Source organism: Zonotrichia albicollis, chromosome 2, assembly GCF_047830755.1.
Source record: "Zonotrichia albicollis isolate bZonAlb1 chromosome 2, bZonAlb1.hap1, whole genome shotgun sequence".
NCBI classification, from domain to species: Eukaryota; Metazoa; Chordata; class Aves; order Passeriformes; family Passerellidae; genus Zonotrichia; species Zonotrichia albicollis.
In genome coordinates, this window is record NC_133820.1 from 61,750,346 (window position 1) to 61,775,816 (window position 25,471).

The window sequence follows — 25,471 nt, forward strand, 5'->3', positions numbered from 1 at the left end:
TACAGTAAATAAATGGAAGAGGTGTGGAAAACTAATGGTCATTTTTATACATGAAGAAATCAAGTGATCTTTTTATCAGTTCAGCAGCCTAACCATTAAGCAAATGGTTACACTATTTGCTTAATGCACTCAGCTTTATGTAACTGTGTGTGGGATCAGAACTGGAAGTCTGATAAATATAAAATGTTTGGTCCATTTGACTGTGTCTTTCTTAAAATGTGAGATCACAGGCAATGCTTATCAGGCTATTCCCGAAATATAGTTTCAAATAATTCCAGTAGATTCAATAATAAACAATATGGGCCTAGAATAAAAGTTTAAAAGGTGTGCTGCTTAAAGTGTTACATTTTTTGTGTAAGGCAAGGGTTTGTTCAAATCTGCTCACCATTATGGTTATTTATATAAAGCAAAGAATCTAAAATCTTTAACATAAGTTTTGCAGTTGAACCATTGGTATGATCTGTGCTTCTAATACTTTCAAACATTAAAAAATCCTTTAAAATAGCTTTCAAACTTTTCCTTTGCAATCACTGCTCTACTGGTATCGAGGAGTGTGTATATGTGGACTTACCAAAACAACTTCCTAAATTAGCAAATGCATGAAAAATATCTAATACTGAAAGGACTGAGTGTTCATTTAACTGCCATTTCCATGCTTCTGCTCTTATCTCCAGGTGAACAAACAAGATAATGCTTATTTCCAGTTTTTACTATATTTTTACATAAAAATATTTCTGGAGCTAACTTTAGTATATGATTAGTTTTATACCAAGCAAGCTGACCCTCTGTCTGATTTCAGGGTGAGAGCATGGACAACTTCAACTGGGGAGTGCGCAGACGCTCCCTGGACAGCCTGGACAAGTGTGACATGCAGCTGATGGAGGAGAACCAGCTCTCAGGGAGCACACCCAGCCTGAACAAAATGAACCATGAGGACTCAGATGAGTCATCAGAGGAGGAGGACCTGACCACCAGCCAAATCTTGGAGAACTCAGACCTAGTAAGTTGCAGACTTGAAATTTAGGAAAAGATAGGCTGGTGGGTTTAAATAAGCTGGGCTTTTCGTTTCCTCTGCCCAGGTGCCATCTATTGAGCTGAAATAGGTGCGTGCATTTTCCCTTATTTGCAAAGGTAAATAAACAGGAATTCTAACACAAGGTTTGAAACACAGGAATCATCAGATCTTATTATTTGCCCTTTTTATTTAATTGATGTATTTAATGTTTAAAGAAATAGAACAAGAATTGAGGTTTAGAAAATCTAAACAGTTTCAGATTTTAATTGCTCACTTCTGTAATGCTTTTAATAAAAATTTTATGACAGAAATATTGAAAGGATTCTGTCTATATGCAAATTAAGAGAGCCACTGTCACTGCATTGTAAGACATTTTCTGCTTTGCATGTTCATGAAAGCAGCATGTGTTAGGGTAGCTGTATACTCAGTTCTTTTGTGTTTTTATTGTCTTTTAAACAGATTATAAATCTTTCCCCATCTGAAGATGCAAATCATATTGACTCACTTTCTACATCATGTGACACAAACTCAGCAGACCCTCATCATTTTAACATGGGAACATCCAGCTTTGATGTGTCTTTACCTGGTATGAATAATCTCCAGGTGTCTGAAGGACCCAAGGTGAATACATTTTTTCTTTCTTTTCCAGCTGGACTGTATTTTATGTAACACTTACAATTTCTTTTGCTTACAGTTCATAAAGAGTTTGATCCGTGAAATCAAGTACATTCTGGCTTCCCCTATCTAGTGGCATACTACAATTCATTTATGCACTACTTCACTTGCTACCATTTCCTTTCTACTTATACTTTCTTCATTAAGAGATTTTATTTATTGGTTCTTAAATATGTTGCACTACATATGCACCAAAATAGTACAAGCTCATCAGAAGACAAGTTCATGAACTGGCTACAAACTACAATTTCAAGGAAATATTCTTTTGTTCTTCATGCTGAATTAAAGAACAATATGCCAGCTCATGTGGTGGGTGTATGGGTGTATTCTCTGAAATATTTTTGTATGTGGGGCCCTATTGTACAGTTGTGTGCCCTGGATTCAGTACTTGCCTTTTGGCAGACATGCAGAAATTTTAAATTCATGACCACAATATTAAACCATCCTGGGGGTGGGGAGGCAGGATTTGCAAGGATACAACAACCATATTCAGCAGATTGTATTTCAGAGAACTGTATCAGAAGAAGAAGACAAAGCAAGGTTGGTAAATCATTATCAGTATGGGGATGGTTTCCTTAATTTTCTGTTCGACAGTACTTGCTCATGAGAGATGAGGTGAACCTACTCCTTTCAGTGTCTCTCCAGAAATATAATCTGGTTTGGGGCAGGCTCTGTGAATTAGTGGCTTGATGATACTGTTGGCTTCTGTCAGTAAAGCTTCTTTGTCATGTCTAAATTGAGTGACTTCTGCAGAAAGAGCAGTTATGAGACTGGGGCAGAGGAAGAATATATCTTCTGTAATCGTTGCCTTTCCTTCTTGCCCTTGGCCCCTCCAAATGCAGCCACACAAAAAATTGATACTGCTAGCATTGCATGTTTCAGAAGGAATGGAAACTTCTGCAGAAGAGGTCACAGAAAAGGAGGTTGGAATTGTGCTGAATATTGAACAAATTGTTTGTGTCAGAAACCACTGCAGTAAGAAGAAAGGACAGGAGGAGGGAAGTGTTTGTAAGGATAGGAAAGGAGGAGAACCTCTCCAAACAGTGGCTGTGGAGAAGGTAAACTCATTATCATTTGTCAAAACAACTGTTGGTAGACAAGTAACCACATAACAACCATAAACAGCAGAAGCTGGCAGAATTTCAGCTCAGGAAGCAGCAGTCAGAACAGACACATTTGCAGGTGGGAACTGCAGCTGATCTCATGCATCCAGCTTCAGTAGCTGTTGGTGTGTATTGAAAGAAGGAACTGAAAATCACAGCTTAGGAGTTCAGTGTATGTCTGTGAGTTTGGAATCTTTACTTTCAAAATCTCTTTAATGTCCCACATGCCAATATTCATCAAAAATGAAAAGCTTTGGAATAAGTAAGTGAAGAATGTAAAATCAGAGCAATTTATTGTGGAATTGACAGGCAAATTCAGCTAGTCCTGGTAGAAATTTGTTATTGGTGTAAAATACAGCCCAGATTACAATTCAGTCACAAAAATGATTGAATCAGTCAGCACAGAATGCCCTATTGGTGGGGTTTTTGCCTCAAAGGTATTTCCTCCTAGTGTGCATACTTCTGTATTTTTACTCAAAATAATTTGAAGTCAATATAAAGAAGAAGTTATCCAGTTTTTAGTCACAAAACCTGAAACTTACACCTAAATAATTTTTACTTAATTTCATAACACAGAATCTGAGCTCTTTACTGTTTCTCTTTTCCTCTGAATTCTTCTTTTGATAGAGCTGATGAGGTGTCATCAATGCAAAGGAATTTTTTTTTTTACTTCTTGGGCAATTTACAAAATATTTAGTTGTTGCTTCATAAGCAAAGCCAAAAATATTTCAACCTTTAAATAGATGCAGCAATTGAGAGAAACAGACTGATTATGTAGCCTCTTCCTAGATGTTCCAATGCCAAAATCCACATATTATTGTTAACAGCACTGAATTAGTTAAACTTACTTTCTATTAAAGATAGTGGGATAATTCTATGAGGATTAAAAAAATTCAGATGATGCTATGTTATGTATTTTTCCAGTTACCTAAACTCACATATTTCTGGCAGTATACTACAATCCTCCATTAATATCCAAAGTTCACTTTTCTATTTTGCTTTTGGGGCATAATTTTAGACTCCAGTGGATGGGAGGTGTTTGCTCCCTCTTCCTTCCTCCCTTGCTCTATCCCATCAAAATGTGTTTTCCTCTTACACACTCTGTCATTGCAGTGAAGAAAATGCAGTGGTTCTTTCAAGCTAATATTTAATATATGAAACTGGTTACTACTAATTATTTATTGAATAAGCAGGAAACATTTACACTTTTTACCAAGTACTTTGGTTCTTATTCTGCTAATTCAGCCATATAGCTTGCATTTCTCTTTTCAAGATGGTTTGGGCTCTGATTCATTTAATTCACCCCGCACTCAGGAATATTCCTACCTCTTTTGCTTAGAAAACAAAGGAAACCAAAAGATTATTCTACTTAATTTCTGATCCTGTCCCCTCTGTTGCAAGTCTTGTTTAATTTTTACAAACACAAATCCCCATAATTAATCTGTAGGATTCAACAGACTTGATAAACTGCAGAGGGCTACTTTTCTCATTTGATTCCACTTGCCACAGATTTCCCTCCCTATTCATTCCCAGCACATGTGTGTGCATGCACATGGGCATATGTACACAAAGGTTTGAGCAACCCACTGCAGTCATCTCTGCAGGAAGTGCTTTGGATGAAACAGACAAAAGCCAAAAGATTAAAGCTGAAACAAAACTTGTTCAGACTGAAAATGCAAGAGGAATTGGAACGTTTCAAAAAGAAATCATGACCTTTAGGTGCTGATAGATGAAAAAGGATGGAAACTTAGCATAATCCTTTAAATGGCCTGTTAGAATGCTTGGATTCCTCTTGAATGTAAATGACATGCTAAAATTAATTCCCAGTTCTAAACATGCATAGAGTCTTCCAGACAGTAATTGTTTCAAATATATTCTGAGAGGCTTTAATACAGTCTTGGACACTATAAAGTGTTAAGAGACAAGGACAGACTGACAGTAACAACAACCCTATTGTTTTTCTGAAAAATTACTTCCTTACTCTGTTGCCACATGCATTGGAATCTGAAATTCTTTGCTAGACAAGTTGAAAAAATGCATAAAATAATATTTATCCGAGACAGAAATTGAGCAAATAGAGTATTTTTGAAGAAGTGTAAGATGATTAATGTCATTTATAATCTGTGGCTTTATATCTGTGCAGTTTAACATGCTGTCAGGTGGGTTTTTTCATTAAATGCTCTCTATTTATTAGAGGGATTAACTTACTAATTTGCTGTTTTCTAAGACATCATCCTTCACTCCCCTAGGCTGAAGCTGTACCTGAAGAACAAGATGTAGCAGTCCATGAGGATGACCTTTCAGGATCTACAAATGAACTCCCTGGAGCATTTGAATGCAGTGATAGCCTTAGTCTGGATATGACAGAAACTGAAGAGAAAGCTGACAGGCTGGAACAATTTGCTCTTGCTAGGTATTTTGATGCACTATTATTTAAAAAGTTCTTTTACAATGTACAGCAAAATGATTGCAAGGTAGTAGTTAATGGAATAGTTTTTTTAGCCACAAGAGTTATAAAATTCTCATGAGTTTGGAGCAGTGAGAAGACAATGCCCTAATTACCTGCATAATTATCACACAACTGAAAAAAAAAAGCAAAACAAAACCAAGCTTTTAATTCTAGGAAAAATAAGGTACAATATTTACATACATCTATGCAGCTAGGAATTATGTACATAATATGCTTAATTAAAATAAAAAGGAGGATTTTAAAAGATTTGCAGATGTTACTTAGGTAACTGTTCAACAGATCAGATGTGTATTCATCCTTCTGATTTCTCATGAAAGAAAGTCTCAGTATTGTTAAAAATCCCAGCTATATGCTCTTAAGGCTCCTTGTGAGTGTGGCTGGACCCCAGTATATATTATAAAAAGGCTTTAAGATTTTTTTTTTACATGCCATCTGGAGCTCTCTCAGATTTTGGATGCTGAGTTAGGCTGCAGTTAGCCTGGGGAGGTGGAAGGAGAGAGAGCTTTATTCTCCTGTGAAGTTTCAGCCTTCTTCTGTGAAATGGTTGTACAAGAAAACAAGTGTTCTGGGATGGAGGAAGATAGATGATAACAGTCTGAAGATAGGGAATCTGATTTGGAGGTTTTTCTCATTGTAGCCAACATCTTGTCAACCTTTGAAAGTAATTTGAAAATTCATGAATATTTTTAGGAAGGTGTTGTAATTGGTCCTGTGATTTTATCTCTCTGCTATAGTGTATTTTATCTGCCACCTTCTTGGTATTCTCCTTTCACCACCTTTTTCTGTTTCCTCCTTCAGTTTTGGAGATGTTGATCGAAATGCCTCCCCCCCTCCCTCGCCATTTTTTTCCGCCATCCTTGCTGCATTTCAGCCAGCAGCATGCGATGATGCAGAAGAAGCCTGGCGCAGTCATATCAACCAGCTCATGTGTGACTCTGATGGCTCCTGTGCAGTTTATACATTTCATGTGTTCTCTTCCCTGTTTAAGGTGAGAAGATAAGTTTAAGATGCAAAATCATAATTTCTGTGTGTGGCAGTTAGTGTTTTTGACAGCAGCCCCAGTCATGAACTACTAGATATATAACCCTTGTCATTTTGCATACTGCAGAATTACTGCTGTACTACATTTTCATTTTCAGTATTGTCTTCTGTGACCGGTTTTGTCATGAAAATACCATCATACTTGCAGGTTTGGAGAGCATATTGCAAAATTCAGATCCACTTTATAGAGTGTTTTCTTCAGTACTTTACAAACAGACTGCAGGAACAGTAATTGCAAGAGACATGGAAATAACCTTTTTAATCTTAAACTATTGTTAATCTATTCTTTTATCTCAAACTCTTGAAATATGAGCATGTCCATGTAAATGCCAGCATAAGTCAATGGTTTGTACCTACTCATCTGAATAGAAATACCCAGCTGCCATCATGTAATATAAATTCCAGAGATTGAAGACAAGAAATACATTTCTCCTTTCTAAAATTGTATGCTTGCAAAGATAAGAATCTTGCAAAAAATAAGAAAGAGTCAAATGTACAAGTTGTTCTAAGAAATTATTGCCTGATGTTACCTGTAATTAGTTTTAAAGCCTTTTTTAATTGTTTCTCCTGCAGCTGCAGGATGTTTAGCATGCTCCAGCATAAACAGCTCCAGTGAAAGCAGTAGCCAGGTAACTTTCTGCAGAGTTTAAGTACCTGTGATCTCAGAGTACACAATGTTTTATTATCAGGGGGTACCCTGCTGATAAACACACAGTTTCAAGACCTTTCAGCGCATCTAAGACTAACCTGATACGAAAGAAGCAATCTATAGTAAGAATCTCTTCATCATGCTTCCTCTGTGCTCCACTGGAATTGAATGTCTTATCTACCTGCACATTGTCCTCCATTAAACATTATCCCACTCTAAATATGGGTGTCTTATAGACATTCTTTTAAACACTGATAAATAACCATTTGGAAGAAAAAAACACAAACCCCAGTGCTGACTTGAGTGTTAACCCTGTGTTTATTCATGATGTCAGCTTTTCTGTCTTAACCTCAGTCCTAGAGGTTAATAGCTCTGTCTGAGTGTTTAGAGACTTATTTGTCCTTGATTCTCCTCTTTGAAGAGGTGAAAAGGAACAGGTGCCATGGTCCAGAAGATTAAATAAATAATGCAGTGTAATGAAAGACCTAAACAATACTTGTAAAATGCCTGTTTGAGTCCAAATCCTAGTAATTTACATGTTTCATTTGCTGTTGTGCATGTCTTGTATTCAGAAGATACCCTACTCATTTTCTTCAGTTGATACTGGGGGAGAAAGAAAAAGGTGTTAATAATATCAACGTCACAATTCTTAGCTGGAGTTACTGCCATATTTTTAATGTATGAAAATAACTTTGTTCTTCTTTTCAGTGTTAAAACATAGGAGTATTATTTCCCCTTATTTTTTTTTAAGATCCCAGCTTGTCTGGAATTGTATTTTGTTTGCATTATTAAACTTCAGTATTCATCTGCCAACTTTGACTTTTGACCCTCATTAACAGGAAATTTCAGAAACAACTTCTCTATGTGTTAAGCTTGCAATGCAAAGTACTGCCAAAATACTTGACTGTGAAACAAAATCCTTGTCAACTAAATACTTGCTGAAGTGAAAGAAGTGCATTTTCCAGGGCACCTACATTTCAGTCCAGTGTCAAGTTAATGGTATCTTGGATGTTTGCCCACAACACACTAAACTTGTTTAAAATTCCTGACATTATTGAAGTACTTTTCCTGTAAATGAGTCAGAAGTCAGAGATCTCTGGATTATCTTTAGTGCTGCCTCTTTGTATTCCCTCAAATTAAATGTCTTTCAGCAGACCAGACAGCTGCAAAACAAGTAGATCTCAGATCTAGCAAGTACCTTCCACAGTCAAGCCCTTTTGTTATGTAAAGTCCTCTTCCCAGGAGAGGAAATCTGAGGTTAAGAAGAAAACTTTCTGAGAATATTTTTTAATATTTACATGGAGACAAAGCACAGTGACTATATGCACTATATGCATGTATGCAGGTACATATTTATTCACAATATGCAGACAGCTGGCACTACTATTCACAGTAATCCCATTTCATAAAATATATACTGCACTCAGGCCTTGCTTGATAGATTTTAGCCCCTGTAGTCTGCACACAGAAGGACATAGCTGAGATGAGAATTTATTATAGAACTGTTAGTCCATGTAATCACAAAATAAATATATTTAGGGAAGTACAGTCTCTCACTGTTTCACTCTTAATAATTTAAAACACTCTTCAAGACCATTATCATCTTAGCTTTAGATTGATTGTTGCTTTTTTGAATAGCTGAAAAGGAAAGGAGTAGAGGAAGAATATCTGTTACTTTTTCTATAATCTGTCTCCTTCACTGTCTCAGATTTACAAACTCAGTTGGTGTTCCCCAGGAGGGCATTGCAACAACTAAACAGGTTACCCAAAGCCTCAAGGAAGCTCTGACCTTGGAAATTTTAAGACTCAGCTAGTTAAAAGCAAGTCTGACACGATCTGGGGTCAGCAATAGTCCCACTTGGAGTTAAAGGTTTTATCAGATGTTATCGAGAGGTCCTTTTCAACCAGCGTGTCTTGGATTCTCTTTCATAATCTATCGTTTTAAATTTCCTTCCACTTTTGTTCTCAGCTAGGTCTTTTCTGTTGTTTAAGATCAAATCTAGATCTCTTTGCTTTGCCAGGAGAGTTACTAGCAACAGTTTCACGAAGACTTGGCTGAATCTTTTTTTCCAGAAGACATCACAGTAGTAAATCTCCAGTTTTCACCAACCCCTATGATTCAGATGATTCTGCTAGTTGCTTATAAAAATAGTAATTTATCTGGTTTGGTGGTAATTAGTGATAACCCTTGCCTCTAAGAGACTCAGTGCAGCAGAGAATCTGTGCCATGCTCTGGGTGAGGTGTTGCAGCACTTTGTTTCTGTGTGGAAGCAAGATGGTGGAAACACCAAGACCAGTATCAGTCTGCCTGGTCCTAACTGTGCTCAGGTGGCAGTTGAGATGCTTTGGAGAGAGATTCACAAATAAGTAGTTATGAAATTGATTGGTACAGGATCTCTGGCCATTTTAGAAATCATTGGTAGTGTTTAGCCTGCAGTGTGAGGGCCTATTTAGCAGTTAAAGAAAATCATTCAATCCAACAACTTCCGTTATCAATAAAGTCTGAATTCACTCACCTGATTTTAGGAACTTAACTCCCATGCACCAGTGCAGCAGCAGTAACAGGCAATACTTTTATGTCTATCATCCACACTGGCATTTGGGAAGTGCTTCTCTCCAGTGAGGCATACTTATGGTGCAGGTCCTAACCTACGTTCCTCAGAGAAATGCCTTTGGTAACTTGGAATTTATCATATAAAAATGTTGCAAACATTTATTTTTAAAAATATTCTCATGTTGTTCCTAACTGCTGAGCACTAGGCCTTAGTGAGATATATTTGGGCAGTGAAAACTGATGGGTATTTATCAAAATCATTGTTTCAGTCAATGCAAGTTTAATATATTATTTTTATTTATTAGTCACTTTATATATTAATAACTGAAAAGCACAGAATGTTTCTGGAAGACTAGACTGGTTTAGGACTCAAAACATTAAAAAAATCTGCTGAGAAGAATAATTCCCGGATGCAGTGCAATATTTCTGGAATCTTCCCAAGCAGCAGTAAAGTTGTAGTAAAAAGGTTCTTCCCACAGGGGAAAACAAAACGTTTTTTCTGATTTTTCCATGCTGCTGTTTGGCCTTAGTATGTCCATTATATTATGTGATTAGCCACTTGACAGGAATATTAACAAAACAATGCCCGGAATGGGCAGAAAAAGTAATGTGCTGATCAGCTCTGTTAACCCTATAGAGACAAGAAAAAAAAGCTACCTGTGGTTAAAAGGCTTATAAAGATTGATTTGTCTTTACAGGAAAGAATGTCTTTCAGTAGTAGGTTATGATGAACTTTGTAATTAGTTTCACAGCTGCCCAGCTGTACCCTGTCTCCAGCACAATAACTCTTATTCAGTGTCCTAGAGCAGACATTCAGCTCTCCACGGGGAGATGGTCTCCTTTGCACTTTGTTATGCAAAGAGAAACAACCATCCCATTTGTTTACAAAGGAAAGAAGCTCATACTTGAGGAAATAATGTAATAAATTGTATTTTGCTTTCCAGAATATTCAGAAAAGATTCTGCTTCCTAACCTGTGATGCAGCTAGTTACTTGGGAGACAACTTGAGAGGAATAGGCTCCAAGTTTGTAAGGTCTTCTCAGATGTTAACATCATGTTCAGAATGTCCCACCCTCTTTGTAGATGCAGAAACAGTGAGTATATTCCTTTCAAAAAGCACATATTTCATTGCTGTGTGTTATTTTACTGGCTGTTTAACTTTTGAGCAACTCCTGAACAGATATGCCAAAAAGGAATTGTCCTCCTATCTTACATTTCTCTTGTTGAGAACCATATTTCCATTCATTTTCTGTATTATTTTATTAAGTAAGTAGTGACATATGGGCAATATAAAATCATAGACCCATGGAATAGTTATGATGTGTTGAACCTATGTGCCAAACCCCAATATAAAACAGATGCCTGCTGGACCTAGTTGGTCCATAAATGAAAAAGAAGCAGCTAGTTTTTACATAGTTCAGTATGAAAGATGGTAATACGTGTAATGATTTCATTTGAGTCAACTGTGATATGAGGATGATGCTGGCTGAACATGAGCCAGCTGTGCCCAGGTGGCCAAGAAGGCCAATGCCATCCTGGCCTGTGTCAGCAATAGTGTGGCCAGCAGGAGCAGGGCAGTGATTGTGCCCCTGTAGTCGGCACTGGTGAGGCCACTCCTCCAATCCTGTGCTCAGTTCTGGGCCCCTCACTGCAAGAAGGACATTGAGGTGCTGGAGTGTGACCAGAGAAGGGCAACTGAGCTGGGGAAGGGTCTGGAGCACAAGTCCTGTGAGGAGCAGCTGAGGGAGCTGGGGGTGTTTTGCCTGGAGAAAAGGAGACTCAGAGGAGACCTTATTGCACCCTACAACTAACTGCCTGAAAGGAGGGTGTAGCCAGGGTGGTGAGCAGCCTTTTCTCCCTGGCAACCAGCAACAGGACAAGAGGGAATGACATCAGGTTGTGCCAGAGGAGGTTCAGGTTAGGTGTTAGGAAAAGTTCCTTTACTGAAACAGTGTTAAGTTTTGGAACAGGATGCCCAGGAAAGCACTAGAGTCATTGTCCCTGGAAGCGTTTAAAAACAAGATGATGTGGTACTTTTTGATATGGTTTAGTTGGCATGATGGTATTTGTCAAAGGTTAGACTTGATCTCAGAAGCCTTTTCAACCTCAATTATTCTATAATTCTATAAAAATATATATTAGGGAATTAATGAGATGGCCCTTCCCATTGTCTTCATTCTGGCTCATGTTTATCCAGCAGCATCAGAACAGTGTGACATCCCACAGTGAAGTCTAGAGGTAGAGACTGGTCAAGTGTAGTCTTGAGCCCACTGCTGTGACCATGGAAGAGCTGTGCCTTACATCATCAGAGAGCTGTGGAGAGAAACTGGTTAAGCTTTATGTACTGTTCCATTTTAGAGAAGTCCTCTAGTAAGTCATTAAACACAGAACACAGTTTCAATTCCACGTTATCATTGGTGCAACTTTTACTGTTTGATTTTTCAGTATAGTGTAGATTTTTGCATAAATGTAAATATTTTTCAGTATTAGTATATGTAAATCTGGGTATTCTTTTGCAATATCTTTCCTATACTGTCTACCAGTATTTCCATTCTTTTATAGAGACATTTACAGACCCTTTGATTTCATTTCTCCAGCTGCTCTCTTGTGGCCTTCTTGAAAAGCTGAAGTTCAGTGTTCTAGAGCTTCAGGAGTACCTGGACACATACAACAACAGGAAAGAGGCAACACTCTCGGTATGCTCAATTATGCTCTTGGCTTATCTGTATATTTAGGCTATGTCAGGAAACTGTACATCCACTCACATCTGTTTAAACTAACATTCAGTAGAAAAACATGTTTCAGATACTGGATTCATTGAATGTTTCTTCCTGGACATATGAACCAGAACTAAAAAGTAGCTATTTTATCCCTCTATATTAGAAACAACAGTATCTTTAATATCCCTGGTCTCTCTCCTATTTATTCATTAATAATTTTCTTTGTTCATGCCATTGAAATACTAGTAGAAATCAAGACTACACTTTTTAAATTACAGTCAAAGCAAATTGTCATCGTCTGTGGTAATAAAAAAATTCAATTGCAAATTCTTATTTACATGATGTGCTGTGAAACTAAAATACAGCTTGTCTTTCTTTGAATCAAACCATAGATCTTATTGATATTTTCTTTCATTTCTTTCTGAAAATAGTGGCTTGCAAACTGCAAAGCAACGTTTGCTGGGGGCTCACGCGATGGAGTTATTACTTGCCAGCCAGGGGACTCTGAAGAGAAGGTAATGAATGGCCAGTATTATTTCTCTCCCATAAAGTGAAATATGTGTGATATGCCTTGCTCTTAAACCCACAAGAGTCTGCTCTACTTCCTCCTTGATTCTCTGCTGGGCTTGGGCATGATCCAGTTTTCACACTTTAGGCTTGAAGCTATTGTTGTTGCCTCAGTCCTGGCCACAGGAAATGGGAAGTATTCACAGGAGGTACTTCTGCTGCCCTACTCTAGACAAGGAAGCAGAGCTGACCCTAACCCTGTGCTCTCCCTTTTAGAAAGACATTGCAGCAGCAGTTTTCCACAGTGTCTCTGAAAATCATTCCTGCTGTACTCTCCTTCCATGTTACTCCCATTTTATCTTCATCTGTTACATTCTCCTTCTGCCCAACAGCAAAAATTGCCTGGTTGAAATACACTTAGATCAGTAGTTACAAAACAATGACTGTAAAATGGCCAGCAAAATTATTTATGCTGCAGATAAGTTTTTAGAGCTAAGGAAATATATCTCTTTATCAATTTTTAACAAAAATTTCAAACCCAATGTACATATATATTGATTTGTTGTTTATGTTTCTTTATTCCAGTTAAGGAATTGTATTTTCAGATATCAATACCATCAGCAGTTAATACTGTTATTTGATATACTAAGTATAGGAAACAGATGATATCTTGGTGATATATAATGAGCTAAGGAGTGTTGTTTTATTGGGCTGTTTCCTTCTCCTTTTCGAAGAAGGACAGTGGAGGGATGGGAAGAAGAGGGGGCTGGACAGAATTAGCCAAAATTGGGAAGCAAGCAAACAGCATATAGAAAAAAAAGTGATGTTCCTCTTCCCATGTATTTTCATTTATAAAAGATAATTGTTACATATTCAGAACACAGCCTGTTGTAACCATTTTTTCACATACCTTGTTTTAATCTTAAGTTGGTTTCAGTTTGTCTGTCTTCTCCTCCAAGTCACTTTATTTTCTTCTATATTTATCTTAACCTCTCTTTCCAATCTCTATGTATTTGTCTTCTTGTCTTTGAACTCCCTTGATTTTTGTTTTTATGTCATTTTCCAAGAATCCCAAATCCTTGCCACCCCTGCATTTTGGCTTCCTTGACCTTATTAGCAAATCTGATTTTCGAATAAACGCTCTGGCTGCAATCACAGGCGGTGGGAAAATTGTTTAATCTTCCCCCACCTAGCACTGGAACACGCAAAAGTTAGTCGCTTTCCAGTGCATTTAAATGAGATATTGTCTCTTCTGTAATTGTGATGGTCTGCAAGGAGCTATCCTGAAGTCAAAAAAAGACATCTGTAACACATACTGGGATGTGTGTGGGCATTCCGTTCCCTCTGATGTACAGACACCCTGAACAGTGACTTCAGACTGTGGTGTTACATACCTTGCTGCAGACAGCTTAATTTATCCTCTTCATCTCTCTTTTGGAAATGCATAGAATGGGATGGAGAATGACACATCTTGCTGACCAACTGCATTGTTTCTTTTTTGAAAAAGTGAAGAAATAATGCTAAGGAGAAGGAATAACCTGAACTCATATCTGCTGGCCTAAACACATCTAAAAGTCAGTAGATACCATGTTAGACCTGTGTGGGTTTTTCTAACTAGGTGTTCTCTGTTTTGGAATTAAATGTGTGTTTTGTGAAGCCAGGGTTGGTATTTATACTCCTTATCAGACAGACTGAAAAGAAGGTTTCTTATAGTCCCTGGTTTCTCCCCAGCATTATTCATTCAGGCCAAAATGCATTACTCCTTGGAAGTTGACAGGATGAACAGGCATATTTCTTTTTGTCCCCTACTCATTCACCTCAACTGAAGCAGCTTTTCCCAGAGGTACAATCTGTTTATTCAGTGAAAGTGTAATGGGAGGAAAAGGCCAGGGAAACTGAGGAAATGCAATTAGGAAGGGACAAGGAAAAATTACTCGTAGACTGGCAAGTATTTGTTTTCTTATCTTTCCTCTCCACTTCTCCCTCAACATGAAGGGCTAAAGAATCTAATAATTGTAGGGGGGAAAGTCTGTCTTATAGTGGTAGTCACAAGGGAACCTGCCCAGACTCAAACTCATTGAGGTTTAGTCTAGGGCCTGAAATCCTACTGAAAATTTCTGTCAAAAAAAAAATTGTTTAGCCAAGCCCAAAACCAGGCTACTCCCGGAAAAGGTTCACAGTTAATGGTAAGGAGGAAAAAGCAACAGCTTGCTGTACAAAAGGCAGAGATCTTAGATTCTTAGGACTCCTTACCTGGTAAAAATCTTGAGGAGAAAACAAACCCCTTTACAGATGAGACAGATGTGAGACCAAATTCAGCCTTGTTACAAATACTTGTGGCACAAATGCCTCTCGATGCTGGTAACTAATTTGGCACAGTTTCTCTAATCAGATCTTATTTCAAAATAATTGCACATAATTTGTTAACTATTGTTACTATTACTGAAAATGGGCAAAGGCAAAAATTGCTTCTTCTGACATTAAAGAGGCTTGAAATAGAAATTGTCTAGGTCAGCTGCTAGAGCTAGCAACTTTTATGAAATTGGGGAAAAACTTCATGTGCCAGAATGTCTGTCCCCTGCCTTATCATTGCAACAAATTACATTAATGGATGTGTGTGATTTGTAAGCTTCGATGCTACTTTGAGCAACAGTCTCAATGACATAGGAGGCAATTTATAGACAAAAGATAACTGCACATGCCATTATGTCCTTCTTAGATGCTACATTTACTGGCTGCTTTAAAAATTAGGCAAATGATGCAAGTACTCTAAACATTTGGTATTTTCAGCTGCCAAAACCACTGATTGTGTAGTGTCTATCCACTAATCTAAAACACTTCCCTTACTCTAAGAATTAAACAAGAAATTGAAAATGTGAAGGCTATGATTGTTCCACTTGGGGCCTTGCTGCTGCAGAAAAAAAGAAATATCACTTAAGCCAGTAAATAATCTCTTTTCAACTTCCAAGGAATCTTTCATTTTATGGTGAAAGAGGGAGGAAGTTACAATCATGATATTGGAGAGCAATATGGAGCTGAGCATCAGTAGCTCAGAGAAATCCAGTACCCAGTATATTTTCTTCCAGTGAAGAAGGAAGTTTTTCATGTAATGTGAAACCCCTTCCTCACCCCCTTTTTTTTTGGCTTGCTCTAGTTTTGGAAGCAGTACAGAGGAGACAGTGTTTTCTGGCAAAAAAGACCATGGAATTCACTTATTTGCTGCTTCCGCCTCCCTCTTCCCCCCTTCTTTAAAGTAAATTCCATGGCAAATTAGAAATTATATATGGATTCCAGTATTTTTGAAAGTCTAAGTGAAACTTGGTGGCATGCTAAACTTCAGAGTAGCTTAAGAGAGACAACAAGATTTGGAAAAACACGAGCCAGCACACCTGTGAGTTTACTGGAACACAGTGATCTGTCTGCTCTTGTCTTCTTCTTATCTTGAATTTAGCTTTATAAAGCTTCATTTATGTGAACTGCATGGAAGCCAAGCTATAAAGGTTTTTTATTTGAAGAGTACTAAATACAAGAAGAAACTCTTCAAGTAGTGTTAAAGAAAAAAAAATTAAACATCACAAGAGCTTAAAGCTAAATTTGTCATGGTTTTATAGAAAAGCAGTGCAGGGTTTGGAGCAACACTTTCATATACATATCTTAATTGTAAGGCCACTGTCAAGAAAACAGACTGAAATGCTCTGTTAGGCTCCTCAAAGTTAATATTATTTCACATTTCTGTATTTCTGCCTTTGTATTGATGGCAAGGTAAATAATTTTAAGAAGAATTCCATATGCTTATTAACACTGTGTGCATATGCACTGACATCAGGCTGTAACTGGGCAGATGTGGTTGTGTTTGTAACTTTCAGCATTTACATGATGACTCTCTTCATGAAAAATGTAATGAGATTGTAATATTTGTAAAATAAGAAAAGCTGCATTAAGTGAACACAGAGTGCAAATGTTCTTAGCAAAGAAAAGAGGAACACTTCTGTTTCAAAGAGAGCACTTAGTCCCCTAATCTTTGAAATGCTAATGTAAGTCAATTAGAATTTTTATTATTATTGGAACAGGACTTGCACTGACATTTTAATAGCTTCAGAATTATAAACCAGTGAATCATTAGTGGTGAGAGGAAGGGATACAAGGCTCAACTTGTGGCATTGCCATGTAGTTAAACAAAATTGGCATTTTCCACACATTTTTTTTCTTTGTGATAGTCATAACTTGAAAGTTATATGCAAAACATTTCCATTGTAATGTGCCAAGTAATAAGCCCAGCAGCCATAAAACTTATCCTGCCAATTTCATTAGATCTATTTGTAAAAAAATAGAAGTATTTTTAAACAAGAAAATATATAGAAATAGCAAAGTTCAGTTTTATTCATCACTTGAAAATCGTTCCTAATTTTTTTAGTACTTTGTAATATGAGCTTTTCTTAATAAGAAAAAGACAAATTTAACTAAAAGTATTATTTAAGAGTTTTCTAACACTATTTTGTAAGTTCTTGAGCCGCTAGGTAGGATAAATCTAAACTAATAAATCTGAAGCTCTAACTGAGGATATTTAGACTGGAATTTATCATTAGAATTAAAGCTTGGTTTTATTAAGAATGCTGTGCATGTTGAATGTGATATTCCAACCAATTATCAGGTTGAGGCAAGCATTGCTAATACTGCTGATAAGTTATGCTATTACAGATGGGCTGTGCTTCCTATTGCATGCATTACACTGACACTATACTTTCTTTCCTTTCCTTTTCTCCTGTGCCATGCTTGCTGTGTAGCAAATGGAATCTCTTGCAGTAAGTTGAAGTTCTTTGATATTTTTTGTCTATCTGTGGATGGACTAATACACCCTAAGTCTACTGTTTTACTTCTAAGCATGTTTTCTTTTTTGTTATAATTTTCCTATACAAGACATGGTTCTAAATGCGATGACTAAAATAATTTACTAACGTGTTGTGAAATAAAAAAATACTGTGCCAAAATTTTGACACTTTCATATGCTGTTTCAAATGGTCATTTACAGACATTTTTACAAATCAAGCTTTTTAATGGATGTAATATGCTGGGTCAGGAAACATTTTTTGTTATTTTAAAATTAATAATTTTCCATTTTTCTTAGTGAAAAACTACAATTTATAGTTGGAAGTTACATTTCAAATGGCTTTTGTGTATGTGTTGATGAACAGTTTCACCACTATTGGTTTCTAATACTTACTCAGGAAGAACAAAAATTGGGTTTCTTGATACAGTAACTAAATACTGAGTCAAGCTAGAACCATTAGTTTGACCTTAGTTTTTTTCCATTCAGGTTAGCAGCCACAAGGGTGAAACTGAATTATTGTTCTTCAAGGACTAAAAAAATCCAGTGTTAAAAGCTATCATGAGATTTTTTTTTTTTAATGATGCTATGTTTGTTTTCAATTAATTATTAACTCCCTGACAGCTCCAACTATATGTGTATGTAACTGCTATGTAGTGTTGCTAGGTCTCCAAAATTTGAATAGAGTGAATTTGATGCCTGCTGGGGAACCTCAGGCTGTGTCCCTGCTTGGGAGCTGGACAGGACCAGGGAGGAAGCGAGTGTCCCTGGGCTGGCGCTTGCTCGGGTGAGCACTCAGCACCTTCCCTGGGAGGACACCAGCCAGCCCCTGACAGGCCTGAGCATGCTTTGAGAGAAGACAGAAGCCAAAGCCATCTCCAGGAGGCTGTATCTGAACAATCTGTCTTTATTTTGGGAAGGGAATGGTTAGCCACACGATGGCTCTGTGCCCTTGGTTACAGAGAACAGCCCCTGGGCAGGTTTATTTCATTGGCAGTGTTCCTCATGCCCTGCCTCTCTGTTCTGGTAGGCTTTGTCCCTGCCCACAAGTCAGTTCTGCCCTAGCACATCTGCTCCTTACCACAGATCTGCAGAGCCTTCTTTCTGCATTTGTGGGTCTTTGCTGTCATATCCAGTCTGGTGGGATCATAGAATGGTTTGAGTTGGAAAACACCTTAAAGATCATATAGTTCCAATCCCCCTGCCATAGGCAGGGACAGCTTTCACTAGGCCAGGTTGCTGACAACTTCCTTCAGCCTGGTCTTGAACACTTACCAAGGGTAGGGCATCCACAACTTCTCTAGAAAACCTGTTCCAGTGCCTCCCTACCCTTCATATAAAGAAATTCTTCCTAACATCTAATCTAAATCTCTCCTCTTTTTATTTAAAGCTATTGCCCCTTGTCCTACCATGATCTGCCTTTTAAAAAGTTGCTCTCCCTGTTTTTTATATGCCCCTCTCAGTACTGGAAGCCTTCTCTTCTCCAGGCTAAACCCTCTCATCCTGTCTTCACAGGAGAGGTGCTCCTGATGCTGCCCAGGATGTGGTTTGCCATCTGGGCTCTGAGCACACACTGCTAGCTCATGTTCAGCTCTTCATCCAGGAGAACTCCACAGGGCTGCTCTCAATGAGTTCCTCTCCCAGTCTGTCCTCATGTCTGGCATGGCCCCAGCACAGGTGCAGCCCCTTGCACTTGGGCTTGTTGAACCTCATTAGGTTCTCATGGGCCCACTTCTCAAGTCCATGTCTCCCTGGATAGCATCCCATCCTTCTGTGTCATCTGCAAACTTGCTGAAGGCCTCCTCCTTGCTGAAATTCCTCCTTTCCATTTGGGACAGGAGCACTCCAGTGCTGCCCTCCAGTAATAGACATTAAACATAATGACACAGATACCAGATCCAGAATGGCACAAAGCTCAGACCAGGCAAATTTACAGTGCTGAGCTCTGCTGCTCTCCTGATGCTGAAGTGTGAGCAGCCCCATGTGCCTGGCTGTCAGCAGGACAAACCCTGCTAGGCTGACACCTTCTGGCTTGGCACTATCCTCCCACAAACCCTCTTTAGAAGGAGACTAACTCTGCCTCATATTGGCAGTGCCCTTGGCTGTTTGTTCTGATGGATAGTTGGTGTTCACCTCACCCTGATGAAAAAAAGATGAAATTTGCTTTTGACCTTCGCCCCTCAGGCTTGTGAGGCTGGTACAGAAATCTGGGGAACTGCAACACTAAACTGTGGTTCTAATTTTAGCTTATTATTAAAAAATGTGGCACTTAAATGTTGAACCATATGTAAATAAAACACTTCAGTCAAATTAACATTTATAATGTACTTAAAGTACTTTCTATTAGTGTTTGTGCTGACATTTGCACAGTCCCAAATTCAGCAAAGAGCTGCAGCATGTGCTGGTAACTAAGCATGTATGAAGTGCTTTAAAGAAGCAAACATGAACAGCTTCTTCTTTTCTGCCAATTTTGGCATGAAACTCTGCTTAGGTTCCTCCAAACAGATGGAAACATCACTGAGCCCACCCTTGGTCACGGTGTCTGTTACCGTAGGCAAATGAATACAGTTGGAAATCTGTCAGGCTTTCCTGCCAAAGGGTCAGTACAAGGTCAGCACTTGTACTTGCAGGATTTTCACTTTTTATATAACCAGCTGAATATTAAATGTTCCTCCCTTTTTCACCATGATCCAGCTGTGGAACTACAAGATTGCCCTCCTGTTAGACACAAGAATACCAGGAACTATAAGCATATTAACTTGACCTCTCTGGCAGCCGTGCCCATCACCCATGATTTCAATGTGTCTGGCATCTTTTATGTCATGCTGCACTTTACACTGGAAGAAACAAGTGAATATTCATAGAGCAGTATCTACTTAATCTGGGACAATACTTCATAGAAGCCAAATACCCTCCTACACCTTAAACTCCATCCATCTGTTGTATAGTTTCTTTAAGATGGTGGAAAATCCATGAAAAGTGTTTCAACTTCCAGGGCTGGCATTTCCTCCTTCTCACTCCTAGATGAATTTATCACTTCTGTTTCTCTCTCCTCAGAGGAGCAGGCAGGAGCTTTGACCATCTATTTCCTGGCTTCTGTCTTAGATATCCATCCCTTAGAAGAGGTCTTTGACTTTATCTGAAATTCAGGAGTTTGATGTTCTATGCAGGGAAGTCACTTCCCCTGTATTCTGTTTCTGCTTTCCAGCTGCAAACTGGAGACAGTGAAGCTAACCAAAACAGAATATTTTGAGTCTGATGCTGACATGTGCTACATGAGACCTAGCTGTCATAATTTTATTTTCAATGTCATATACGACTTAGCTGCAGAAGAAAAATCATTACTTATTTTCTGAAATAGTATATGATCATACTTCAGTAAAATAATGTTTTTGAGAACAAACTATCTCACTGTGTTTTGTTAGTTATCAAAAATTATCTAAATTCACTAATATTCATTAATTATTTCTTCTCCTACAAATCTTTCCTTAGCAATTGGAACTCTGTCAGAGATTATATAAGCTGCACTTCCAGCTGCTGTTGCTTTTTCAGTCCTACTGTAAACTTATTGGACAAGTGCACGAAGTGAGTTCCATGCCAGAGGTATGTAACAAACTACAAAGTCCTATACTGAAAATTCCCCTTTATTTTCATGTTCTTATTTTTCCTTTCTCTGGACTTAACAACAAGAATCCCACTATTTCACACTGACTATAAATCTGCAGGCATACATAATCAACTAAATACCTTAATGTCCTGGTTTTTTAATTCTGTAATGTTAACAAACCTTTTTCTTTAAATATTTTGACATGCACACTCTCACTTTTGACCCAAACATCTTTTTGTTTTTAGATATATCTATGAATTTTACTTTAAAAAAAATTCACAAGAACAGTACTGTTAATTAAGCTTATTTTCAGCAGTTGCTTAAAATATGTAATACTTTGAAATATCTTTGAGGTGATCACTTTAAGCTGAATTATTATCATTTAACTTACCATTCCATGTGTATTTTTCTCCTGGTAAGGAGAAAAATGTACATATTTTAAACTATTGCGTAGGAGAAGTTGTTGTACTCTGCTTTGTAAAATAAAATTTTAAGCTATTATATGTATTTTATAACATATTCCAGTAGTTTATATTCTGTTTATAGTGGCCTATAAACAGAAATTGTTTTATCAGTTATGCTGTCGGAGTAAAAAGAGTTTGAATATTTATCATATCTTAAGGATATGTTGTATGTTGTGAAGGCTGGCTCACATTGTGACTAGGCTGTTCACTTTTAAGACAGGACAATAGGCATCTACAACTGCTACAGCAGTACAGTAAGTTTTAAAAATAAGTTGTAAAATATTTTGTATTCCTTATAATTGATTTCTGTAAGTGTATTTCACAGTTAAGACTTTGTTAAATTGTTATAAATAATGCAGCCCATGTGTCCGGTTTTCGGCTGTTTGGAGGGCCTGGAAAGGCCCGGAGTGGCCTTGGGGCAGCCCGCGTATCAAAGGACGAGAAGAGGCTTCAGTTCTTCTTTCAGTCTCTGTGTTTATTAATTGTTTATCTAAAAGATTTTCTTTCGGCCCGACAGATGTCTGCTCAGCAGCCAGCCATGAGCACACTCCCCTGCCCTCCGGGCGGTCACCTATCTTTATACCCAAAGTTGCGTGTACAATATTTATCATTTTTCCCCAATACCTTTCACCCTTATTGCCCGGTGCACTCTTAGTAATGACCAATCCCAAAGTGCCACCATCACCACAGAAGATGGAGGAGAAGAAGAAGAAGAAGGAGGACAGGACACGCCCCAATTCCTCCATCTTACTCCTCTAAACCCCCCTGTACAGAAATCCTAAACCCTGTGTTTCACCCTCTAATTAACTAATCCCTTCACCATTCACCCCGGTGAAATCCTCCTATCCTCATACAGGTGTCGTTTCCTGTGTAGGATCAAAGTCCAGCCACCAGACACTTCTGGCAACATTCCAGGACTCCCAAGCCCCCCAAGGGTGGTCTCGGTGACTCGGCACCTCATTCCTGAGGTGCTGAGATCCCACACCCATGGAACTGGGAAACAATTGTACAAAGAATAGCTATTTCACTATGACATTTGCATATTTTGCTGGATCCACAAGCTATCACTTGAAGGAAATTCCATTGTCAGTTCATGTGACAGTGATTATTTTTAGCATGTAGGTGCATGAAAAAGTAGATCCTTGGAAATTATTAACTAACTAAGTATTTATGAATCTTATGCCATTTTAACTTTTCAGCCTGAGAAAGGGTTATACATTTCTTGTCCATCTGTTAATCATGTCAGATGCTGCATGTGTTCTGTAAATAAATATCAACACCTTGCTAGGAGAAGTACATGCTTTCTTCAGTTCTTCCACTATGATGTGAAAAAAGTAGCAAGGGTGAAAAATAAAAGCTTGTTTAGATACGCTCCTGCATTTTAGCAAGCCAAAACTACAGCATGATGTTAAAGGATGCACAAAGGTAAAAAAAAAACCAAAAAAACTGTCGTTTGCTTTTTCTCTATATTGTACAGAGATCAAGAAATGTCCTTGTATTAAATTGGGGTCCTTTTCATAATGTGTACATCCAACGTAGTAGTAAGGACAAACTTGAAGTAGCTACTCCATGTGGGGCTTATGGAGAATGAAAATAGCCATCTCTCCTTTTTCTCCTTGGAACAGCTGTTAAATATGTCAAGAGAACTGAGTGAGCTGAAGAAAAATCTGAAGGATGCTACTGCTGCAATTGCAGCTGAGCCTCTGACAACAGAATCTGAGCCCACATTCAACTCTACTGAAGCAGCTATTCAGTCCATGCTGGAGTGTTTGAAAAACAATGAACTTGTTAAAGCCGTCAGACAAATAAGAGAATGCAGGCAAGTTTTGCTACATGGTTCATATTAGACTTTCATGTTTTTAGAAAAGTATGCATCTATTATCTTCCTAACAAAATGAAATGCCCAGGATCAGCATCATTAATTACTGTTTCAACAAGGAACATGGGGGCATTGATACTGGCTTTTGGAGAGGTGTGCCACAAGTAACTATCAAACAAATGCTTGCAATAATTAAGATGTTTAATTACATTCTGTAGATCAAAAGTCCTGTGAGGCTCTTAAGAATCTGTATTGAGTTAATTCCTTACAGGTGCATGTCATTGGTATAAGCTAACATTCAGCTCAGTTTCACTGACATCTATTTGAATGAGTTTTCTTAACCATTTTTTTAGATAATGGAAATTGCACTTTTATGTGTACTCAGTGCCTGATACCAGAATACAAGTAACATATGAGTGGTGTAAAACACTGAGTTGCTTTAGGCTTATAAGCACGTGCAAGTTCATTCTTCTTTTAGAGATCTCTGTCACATAGCTCCTCTCTCTGCTAATAAACCCATAATGAAATGCCTGCTCTTTTCCTGTTCCATTGCAGGATTTTGTGGCCCAATGATATCTTTGGAAGCACCTCTGATGATGAAGTCCAGACACTACTGAATATTTACTTCCGCCACCAAACCCTGGGTCAGACAGGCACCTATGCACTGGTGGGCTCCAACCAGAGCCTGACTGAAATCTGCACCAAGTTAATGGAGCTGAACATCGAGATCCGCGACATGATCCGCAGGGCTCAGAGCTACCGGGTCATCAATACTTTTCTCCCAGACTCCAGCGTTTCCGGCACAAGTCTCTGACAGGACCCTTGGGCCCCCTTTCAAGCTGGGAGTGCTGTCCTGTGGGAGTGAGGTGGCTCAATGTCTTTTCAGCCTTACAAAGGCTTGGTCAAACTGTACTCACTCTTGTTACATTTAGGATTTCCTCTAAAAAGCGATGGGCTGAACTTCAAACACATAGCAATACTATAAGGACAGAGGTAGCATAGAGCACCTGGGACAACATCCTTTGTTCTGTGTTGCACAAAAACCAGTTAGCATTTCACTGAGCAACTGCAACTCACTACTGAAGAAGTGACTTCCATTGCATACCAAAGCCTACTACACTGAACAATACTTCCTTTATAGCAAATTAATTTTTGGTTGGCAAAAGTGCAATGTTTCCTTCACAAAATAGTATTTTTTGTTAAAAAACAAACCTTGTACATTTTTTCCTTTTTTTTTTTTTCTTATTTAGTTGAGTGAAAGATGGGCAGAATGAAGCTGGCCACGGAATCTCACAAACTTGTTGGTCAAAAGCTGAGAGCCTGTGTATATGAAACAAACTGTAAACAGACTATAATTTAATGTACACTGTAATTTGAATATGATTACTGTATCTTAAAACAATGAGCTGCTATGAAGTACATTTCCTAATGTTACTTGGCTACTGTCTCTGAAGGTACTGGATCATAGTGTAGAGGTCTGTTCTTAGGCCCCCCCAAGGATCATGAAAGGTCTTGATAGATTTTCTTTTTTTTTTTTATTAAGGACCTTGGCTGCTTTTTACTAGAGGTTTGCTTTTATGAATATATTTATACTATTAAAGGATGGTTGACCTAATTTAACTTGCCATTTTGTAGGAGAAAGTCCCATCACAGAGTCAAATCTTCTGAACTGTTAAGCATGCATATTTTTATTTAATATAAATTTTGAGTATAAAAAGTAAAAATATTAACGTGAAATGCAAGTTCTCATGTTAAGTTTCTTCAAAGAGAGGTCTTATTTTATTTGTAATGTATATATACAAAGTCATGACTATATGGGTTTTTTCTTACATTTAACTGCTGTCCAGTGTTAAATGTATGCATGTAAATCTGTTGCACATCTGAGACACTTTTATTCTGACAACTATGTAACTTATTCACACTGTAAATACACTTAACTGTTTTTGTGAAGTAACTTTGAAATTTGGATCAGTACATCCATTTAACTAAAGTATAAAAGTTGCATATAGTCACAACACAGTA

General features: G+C 37.9%; 1 protein-coding gene across 2 annotated transcripts; it reads left to right on the plus strand.

Moving 5' to 3' along the window:
• Positions 1 to 450: 450 nt before the first annotated feature.
• Positions 451 to 25,471, plus strand: LOC141728200 (protein furry homolog). Of its 2 annotated transcripts, XM_074535310.1 has the most exons (11): positions 707 to 1,000; positions 1,475 to 1,636; positions 5,043 to 5,206; positions 6,062 to 6,251; positions 10,452 to 10,601; positions 12,105 to 12,203; positions 12,659 to 12,742; positions 17,519 to 17,536; positions 21,052 to 21,162; positions 23,256 to 23,449; positions 24,005 to 25,471. In XM_074535310.1, the coding sequence occupies exons 1-11, from the start codon at positions 809 to 811 to the stop codon at positions 24,261 to 24,263; spliced, it is 1,623 nt and encodes a 540-aa protein (XP_074391411.1). In that variant the 5' UTR covers positions 707 to 808; the 3' UTR covers positions 24,264 to 25,471. The 2 variants fall into 2 exon arrangements, with proteins under 2 accessions (XP_074391413.1, XP_074391411.1); XM_074535312.1 differs by lacking the exon at positions 17,519 to 17,536 and having other exon boundaries at positions 451 to 1,000.